General features: G+C 47.1%; 1 protein-coding gene across 1 annotated transcript; it reads left to right on the top strand.

Moving 5' to 3' along the window:
• The first annotated feature begins 1651 nt into the window (after window positions 1-1651).
• On the top strand, window positions 1652-5324 carry LOC135905038 (serine/arginine repetitive matrix protein 2-like). Its single transcript, XM_065436041.1, has 3 exons — window positions 1652-1807; window positions 2489-2885; window positions 4265-5324. Exons 2-3 carry the CDS (start codon window positions 2539-2541, stop codon window positions 5130-5132), a joined length of 1215 nt encoding a protein of 404 aa, XP_065292113.1. The 5' UTR covers window positions 1652-1807; window positions 2489-2538; the 3' UTR covers window positions 5133-5324.
• Window positions 5325-9121: the final 3797 nt, after the last annotated feature.

Here is a 9121-nt window from a genome sequence, read left to right as displayed (position 1 = left end):
AGGCCACTGCTACGTAGATGACGCGGCCGGATGTAGCGTAATTTTAAGAAGAGAAACTTAAGATAAATAATAAAAGGATTCACCGAGAAAACAAGAATACTACGAGAATTAGCACTCACACTAATTCGCGCGAGCGACATGTTGAGGGAAAGAATTTGAAATCGAAATCTCCGCACCGACTGGCAGTTGTCCAGTGCCGTCATCGCCTTCGCAAAGGGAGGGACAGTATGGGAACGCTGGCATGATGAGCGGAAACGGAGCCAGCTGTGGAGGAAGATGACGATGAACGCGCGAACTTTGGCACGAGCTATTGCTGATGGTGATAGTTTTTGCTCGCACACATTTGTTGACGGACACGAAAAATGCGCGGAACCCTAGCTATAAACAGCTTCGCTGTGAAAATAGGAGGGAGGCCAGGCCTTCCCGGACCCCTCTGGCTTTAAGCACTGAAATGGAGCAAACCACTCTGGGGGATCGGCCATGAATCGGGTGTTGAAAACACCGTTATCATTTTTTTTGGGTGAAGACCAGATGAAGTGAAGTATCTTGTAAATGCCAATAAAATGTCTACTGTCACAGATATGAACGATCGAATATCTCAATATTACAGGAAAAATTATGTGATATCTCTTGAATCCCACCCGGTTGATGCTGCAGTTCTTATTGACTACTGCCGCTATCTGCGGAGATGATGCAGGCCAGTGGCCTGTCGGAATCGTAGTGGGACATGCCCATTTCGGAGAATTGGCCATTAACGCTGCCACATTCTGAGTGGCTCAATAAAAGGAAATCTTGTAAATCAAAGAATTTATTATTTATTATTCATCATTCCATTAACAGATTCATGTGCTTTAGAGATGCACGTGAGCCGACGCCTTATGTTCAGCTTGTACGTAGCAAGGAATCTTTTCTGTTACGGAGAACAAAGGTGGGCATACTTGGTCAGCATGCAAATGTTTCTTTAAACCCTTCGTTGGCAGCATAGAGTTGGTAGCATATAAAGTGTATGGTTGGTAGGTTATTTCGGTACCTTGTAGCACCTAGTGACACCCAGTGTGCCTAGTTGGCAGTAAACGGCCAGCAACTGAAAAACCGCAAAGTGTGAGAAAGAGCAAAAAAAAAGAAGATATGGCTTTAATAAAAAAACTTTTAATTGAGCATTTTTACCATTTTCTTGCCACCCTGCGAAGTTTCGGCTACGCCTCCTGATACTTCACAGTAACGCTCGCAGACTGCCTCCGCACTTCTTTTTATATTGAACACCTTTTGTTTATGCCAGGTTATGCTCACATTTGGACCATTTATTTTACTCGTTTACTATGCGTTTGCCTAAGCAATCACCCAGATTTCTTATAATGCTGAATGTTTCGAAGCCTTATGTAAACATCAATGTTTTTGAAAACCTCCCTAAGATATATCGAAGCGGTCTGCCCAGTTTTGCCACCTGACATATAAATGTAATAAACTGAGCAGTTACATGATCATCGCTATCACTACTGCTCATCCTAATATAAACATTTTTATCAATGGAAGTGATAGTGTGACGGACAATGTTTGGAAAACATAATTTTTTTATTTTTGGCCCGATGCAACTATGTGGTCCCTCGCTTCAAAGGGCAGTCGCTGCGTCATAACCATCATCATGGTCGTCATTATCATTGTTTACCACTGGCTGCAGGGAAGATCTCCAGTGTGTGCTATTCCATTGTCGCGCCTGCTTCGAAAGCTGCGAATCACGTCGCAGCAACGGACAACGAACAAGGCGCGCTTGGGATAAAAGGCGATCACGTCACGCAGAGGACTGTAGGTAAGGCTTCACGTCGCCCAGGTGTAGGCAGCTTCGTGAAGGCGATTACGATGCCTGCTGTCAAGCGTGTCTTTCTTTCATTTTGTTTGCACTCCTTTTCGTAGAGTGCGCTCTTAGGTTTGAGGTGTAACTGTGAGAAGCATAAATGCAAGAGACAGAAAGAAAGGAATATTCATTAGCTTGGCTAAAGTTAAAGGAAGAAGTTGAAAGGTTCCTACCGCTTAGTAGTTTATTTTCATCGCAGCTACCAGTTATTCATAAAAGGTAACCAAAATTTAGAAACGAAACACAAAGGAGTCAGGTTGACAACTAAATCTATCAATAACGAAGGGATATTGCCATTCAATAAACTGTCTGTATTGGGGGGCTTGAGGAAAAAAGGAAACATAACAGGTACAGCACTTCGTATAAGTTTCCTCATGCTTGTAAGGACTTTTGCAGATCTCGAAGCTGCCATCTTGGCTGTGAAAGCAGACTATCTTCAATGCTGGCCAGAGCTGGAACGCACATCTCTGGTTGCAACTAATAGCCTCGAGCAATAGTGCAATACTTATGTACGTGTCATGCCAGCTATGATCTCACAAATATTGTGGAATAAGCAAGTAAACTAGCAAGTATAACTTACAGCTTGTGAAAGCGCTACAGCCTTTTTGTATACGACGCTTTCGGATCCATTCGCAGCGCACCTACAATTGAACTCCTAAGGCGGGACTTTCCACACCACTGTCACCATGAAAAAAACCGAAAGCAAAGGCAAAGCGTGCGCGAAGTGCAAGGCCGAGCTGGTTCCCGTCGCGCCTGTCGCGCACGGTGACACAGCCTCGACTGCAAGCGGGACCGCGAGCGCCAGCTCTTCGAGCGAAGGCCTGCGCGACTTCGAGGACGCCGCGTGGGAGATGGTGGGCAGCACCAGCAACAGCACGGCGGCCATTGAGGCCCGTCTCAAGGCGGAGCAGAAGGCGCCGCGCAAAAGGCGCATGGTCGGCCGCAGCTTCAGCAAGACCATGTACCCCGGCGCGACGAGCAGCGACAGTTCGTCGTCTGTGAACGCGAAGAGCGCAACCGGCGGTCGATCGATGTAAGGCCACGAATGCCAGAGGCCGCGTGTACGTGGGATGCGGGAAACGCTGGAGCCGTGAAATTTTTAAAGCCAATAGCTTTCTTCGGCACTTTCGGTCGTTTTCGAAGTTGCTCGGTGCTCGTTCGAAGGATGGTGGCCGGACTCGGATGGAAAAAACGCGTGCTCGTTCTTTCTCGATCGCTCGCGCTCTCACTCGCTATGTGGCTCACTCTCTCTTTTACTTGTTCGTTCGCTCGCTCGCAACTGTTTTGTTCGTTCGCTCGCTGGGGCTATTCGCTTACAAGGACAAGCATCGTCGATGGTTTACGTGCTATTTATGTATGGCCTTTGGAGCAATGTGAAAACGATCATCCGAATTGCCTTCAAAAGGCGGTAGTAAGAAATCCCGCATAAGAATACTTTATGAAGGAGCTGATGTATAAAGGGAAAGCTAGCTAATCATTGCTTAAAATGTACTACGCGTCCCATGCCTTGCAGCCGATACTAGTGTTTACCGCACACTTTCTTATTTCCTTCCATTATTTACTTTCCTTATTACATGATGTTAATTGGCGAGCAGTCGTGCAAGTTGTACGAGACTTATAAGTTTGTGCGACTACACGAATTCAGGGTGATTATACTTGGCGAGATCGTGGGCACATTATGTTCGGCAACTCCCCTGGAACCAGTAGCGATTTGCGGTGCAGCAATAGAGATGACGCTATGGCGCGCGAGTCCTTGAAATTTAGGTTTCAGGCATAAGCAGAGAAGATGGGATATACGAAGCGGTTTTTGCATAGACTGCAACCAAATTTTAGCCAGTCGTATAGCCAGTTTAGTCATAGCCAGTTAAGTTATGCCACTCTCCTTTTTCAAAGTCTTTTTCGAGCATGAATAACAGCAAAGGAACTTGAAAATAAGTTGAGGACTAGGCAACAATCAATCGAATGCAACATTACACAAAGTTAGAAGAAATGAAGGTGTTCGTGTGCATTAGAGGTTAAACGCGCTTGACTCATAAGCTTGAGGGCTAAGAGAGAAATGAAGTTGTACAGGTAACGGCAGCGCTACGTATAGAAGAGATAAGGGAATAATGGCGTGTTAGTAGAGCAACAAGGTGCATGCCAAAAGAAAGCAAACGCAATCGGGGCACAACATAGGGGCGTAATGAGGTTAGGAGACATGCTTGGATAGATTGGGCTTATCTGTCCAGGAACAGGGGTACGTCGAGACGAGTTACTTCTTCCGGCCGTGAAATAAAGTCGAATGGTGGCAGTGACGACGATGATAATGATAAAGTATGTTACGGTGCCGGACAATTTGCAGTTTGCTCAAATTTACAGCCGAAGGCTGCTTACCGAATTTCTAACGTTCACGTTTTTCTCGTTCGCCGCCAGCTGCAACAGCGCCTTCGTGTACCCGGCAGTGGCCATCATCGTGACCGTGCTCGTCACTGGCGCAATCATGGCGGCTCTGCGAAGGGAAGGGGCGAACGCCGACGAACAGCTGCGCACCGGTCTCCCAAAGAAGGCGACGTCCTCTCTGACCGAGTGCCCCTGCAACGGTGGTGCGAGCAGCACCCCCGCCGACCCCGAAGAAGACGACGTCGACTCCGAACAGCCGGACACGACTCGACACCGCCCGACTAGACGCCGCCGCCGTCGCTCCAGCGTCGAGCACTCGACAGCGCTCGGGAGAGGGAGGACCCCGGACGGAGTTCGCGCCGAGGCCGCGACGAACGCGAGCGAAGCGACGAGCTCTTCCGGAACCTCAGAGCGTGAACCATCTAACGGGGTGACAACGACGCAGCGCGCCACCGAAGGAAAGCGGCACAAAACGGCGACGCGAAGCCATCGAAGACGCGGCGGCAGTGGGTCGACTCATAGGAGTCGCCGAGTCGACTCGCCTACTACTGCCACAACGCTGGGAAAGAAATACCGTTCGACGACGACGGTCGGCGATGACCAGTTCTCGGAATGGGCGGTCAGAGCGAAAGGGAGAAACGCGGTAGCCAACACGTGGTCGACGACTGGAGACAGAATTAAGAACGGCAAGGCGAAGTCGTTGAAAGGGGCTCCCGTGACCAAGCCAGGCAACGTCTCAGCCTCGAGGGTGGAACCCCCGACTGAGCGCGGCGCGGACGCAGATGTACGACGTCATCAGCGAGACGCCGACGGAACCACTCGTGGAAAACGCCGCCCTAAGCGTCGCAAACGGCCTACGTCGCTTCGTACGAGACGAAGCAAAAGTGCACCTGTGACGTAGGCTCCGCATGTGTGAACCTTTACTCCTACGCTTCCGCTAGGGTCATTCCACGCAGAGGAGCCGTGCTTGTCTAGCGTAATTATAGTGTATATAAACCATTCTTCTTCCTACGTGGATTACTTAATCATGGTAATTAGAATTTGTAATTCTGTGCGTCAGAAATTGTAAATACGTGAACACATTCAAGAGCTACGCCTCTCAGTTGATTTGTGGTGATAAAAGACACCCAGACCAAGTCTTCTGCCCCATTAGGAACGAGAATCGGGTCTCGAAACCAAAGTTCTCCCGTTGTCAAGCGCGTATGCGACCACTCTGTGGTAGTTCTGGACGTTACTGTTGCAGCACCTGCCATCGCTGATAGGCCTGAATGATCTTTTGAAAACGTGTAATTTCACAGTGATGCAGCGCATTCTCGTGAGCATGCAGGCTGGTGCGTTCTTAGCAGGGGTCTCATACATGCCACAACGTACATCCTCATAGAACTCGTATAATGATCGATGTATATAGAACACATTAGTACACTGCTCGTTGGGAGACCTAGAGGTGTCGACGGCTGATGAGTCGTCGAAACCATGGCTAGTGCGGCTTGCACTTCGGGTGCTGTGCCTGCTCGTATTGTCTACATATGCATGTAAGGCGTGAATATTACGTGAATACTTTGTTACATAGCTAGTCTGTGATTTTATTAGAGTGAACTGCAGCATTGGGGCTTGCACATTCATCTCCAGTCCTCATAAATTCCGCGATTTCTTGCTTGAAGAGCGCCTTGAGTCGTTGATTGCACGTTCTGTTAGCAACAAACATTCAAATTTTGATATTGTCTAGCGTTTTAGGCACATCGCCGAAGGCGTGTTAAGCTATTTAAAAAATTGTAGTCGATGCCCCATGTTTATTTATGCCGTACTGTGGCGATATATATGTCTCCACGGTACGGCATTAAAATAACATGGGGCATGGGGCAAAGATGGGGCACGCCACATTACAAATATGGCGTTAGCGGCAAAATATTGCTACGGAATAGAATTACCAATGAGGAAGAGGCGAGCAGTAAGAAGACGACGACGACGATTGGAGGCTAGCGCGGCCTGTTGCCTCTTGGACAAGTGCGGCGTAATACGTTGTAAATATAATTGTACATAGCTTTTCATCTGCGTCTTCTTACGTAACAATATCACAGCACGTACTTAAGTGACAAATCAGCGGAGTATGATAGGACAAGGAGCAAGTCGAATCTGTTCAGAAAACAGTGTTAGGCTGAATCTGGGGTATCAGGATTTGTGACCTTTCTTGCTTCACTCTTAAAGAAATTGTCGGTTCCATATGTGGTAAAGCGAACCACATAAAGGCACAAAAAAAACAACTCACGGCATTCCATGTGACTATGCCGTGAGTGAGTGAGTGAGTGAAGTAACTTTATTTCTCTGGACCGAAATAAAGTTACTTCACTCACTCACTCACTCACTCACTCACTCACTCACTCACTCACTCACTCACTCACTCACTCACTCACTCACTCACTCACTCACTCACTCACTCACTCACTCACTAACTCACTCACTCACTCACTCACTCACTCACTCACTCACTCACTCACTCACTCACTCACTCACTCACTCACTCACTCACTCACTCACTGAGTAGTCACGTGGAATGCTAATAGGTAATGAAGCAATTTCACTTTCGTCCTAAAGTCATTCGGCTAGTAAAATAGCCGAGCTACAAGGCCGCTGCGTTATGAGCACGCACGGATAAATGCAACACAGCAAAGCAGCCGATAACTAGCCAGGAAGTTTCAGTTTGCCGAGTGCACCATGATACAGCTGCCGTGCCGAACGTGCGATGTGCGCGTCGTCGGCTTACGAACACCTCTCCTACCAAGGCCACGTCGGCAGTACGAAGTATCAATCCGCACCACCAACGAATAATGGACCGAGCACGCACTACTAGGCCCGACGGAACATCCTAAACTCCGCACAACCCGTTATCATTATGGCGCACATAGCCTAATGGCAGAGCTCTCATATGCGCGATATGGAGGTTTCTGAAAGCGTACGAAGTCAATATGAAGCATATCATGTAGTAGCTGCCTGCACGTTGCAGCATGAAATGGAACACGTAAAGGACATGCTGTAAAAAGTTTTTTCGGCGTGGTATCGGTATGCCGTGCGCGAACTGTGACTACGTTTACCTGAAGAAAAGGTGAATCTTCGGAAAGTGCTTGAAGTAGCTAGTGTATGATACGGAAACGAAAAAAAAAAATGTCGCTTGCGACGTACTTACGGAAGACGTGGCAGCCTCTAACCATGATATTGGCCTTCGATAAGGCTTTCGTTATTGCCAAGAATCTAGATTTCACGTCAGCATCCCGGGTGCTTCCTATCAGACTACACAAGAGACTGACTCGCAGTGGTGGCAATATTCTGTATGCGTACGCAAGATGCCTCGGTCGAATTTCTAGCACTTATTGTTTGCAAACAAAGCTTCCGTATGAATGAGGGGGAGCTCTCATCAGTCATATGCTATCAAATCTCTTTATAACGACGTTGAAGGGCAGCCGAAATTCATTATATTCATTACTGCCCTTCACTGTAATTCATGCGTAATGAAGTGCACAATCTTCAACCTACATTGAAGACGGCCTTGTGGCCAATAGAACTGCTACACGGCCACGTGCACTGAACAGAAAACAGCAAAAGAAATTTTGGATTCCTCAACACACAACTCCTTAGCATCTGACAAGATTGCGTTTACGATAGCTGCCTTCTGTTTCAATGTGATGGTCTTTCGTTTCCGCTTTCAGTTAGTTTATCTCTAGCATCGCGAAGTGCCGACGTGGTTCAATAGGTTGCACGCTGCGACGCCAACAACGTTTGTCGCGTTCGAGCAGTACGTGTTACACAGGGAGGCGTGGTCTCCGAGATTGCATCGGTACAATTTCTGAGGCCACGCCTAGCTGCACTATACTGCGCGGTGCCGCAGTCCGAGAAATTGCGGTGGCGATAATGAGCCTCTGCTTATGCGCAGCTACGCGCAGATGTGAGAAGGAAGGGTTCGGCGGCGCATTCAACGCACATACCCAAAGGTTTTGGCACCGAACGTGTGCTGAACCCCGCGGAATGCGATTGAGCTTGCAAAGGTCGGGCATTTCTTGTTTCGAAGACAAATTAAGTTTGTATTTCGGAGACATATGAAGTTCGGCAAATCTATAGGCAGGATAATTTTACTTCGTTGAAACAATATTTTAAAACGTCGATATTTACGGAGATTTCAAGGGGGATTTCACTTTGTTACATACAATACTCGTTACATCCCGTTTGGTTATAACGAAGTTCACTGTAACATGTATATGTTAATATCTTGTCTCACCTTCTAATTACAGGTGACAAATCTGAGCTCAAGCAACATTCAGAACAAGCTACATTGCCTGCGGGTGCATCAGCCCGTGGAACTGTTTAAGCCAGCTGAAGTGACCAATGTGTGATAACACAGTCGCAAAGCAAATCTCTAGAAAGCGCTTTAGAAGCATTTTGCTTATGTAGTGGTGTTATTGATTTGATTTATTAAAAATTATTTGAAACCTTTGGTCACTTTACGCTTCATTTGTGGGATTAATCATTCTTTATTTTAACATGTGTTATCACTTCTGTGGCCTTGTCAATACTTCAGTGATGCTATTGTGGGTGGTAAGAAATGGACCATAGGCATTGGTGCATTCAGTACAGATAAACGTTTTTCAATATTGCGAGGATTAGGAACATTCCCATTGATTTGTCCATTTAGCTACTATCAGGAGACACTTAATTTCTTTATCATTAATGCTGTGGTAGAAGGGTGTATTGTTTTCCTAAATTCATGTGTGTGCCAAGCATCCATGTAAGAAAAACTTCCATGATAGTGTTGCTGAAGTGCTTGAGGCGCTTGAGGGAAGATTCGTGGAAGAAAAGTAGGGAAACGACAAGCAACGGAAGCGTACAAAAAAATAATTATGG

The sequence above is a fragment of the Dermacentor albipictus genome, chromosome 6 (assembly GCF_038994185.2).
Source record: "Dermacentor albipictus isolate Rhodes 1998 colony chromosome 6, USDA_Dalb.pri_finalv2, whole genome shotgun sequence".
NCBI lineage: Eukaryota > Metazoa > Arthropoda > Arachnida > Ixodida > Ixodidae > Dermacentor > Dermacentor albipictus.
This window is presented reverse-complemented; position numbering and strand designations above follow the sequence as displayed.

What these genes read in the sequence shown, in the direction of transcription:
- LOC135905038 (XM_065436041.1), top strand. Translation starts at nt 2,539, where the DNA reads ATGAAAAAAACCGAAAGCAAAGGCAAAGCGTGCGCGAAGTGCAAGGCC. An exon ending in GCAACCGGCGGTCGATCGAT is followed by an intron (nt 2,886 to 4,264) that starts GTAAGGCCACGA and finishes GTTCGCCGCCAG; the next exon opens with CTGCAACAGCGCCTTCGTGT.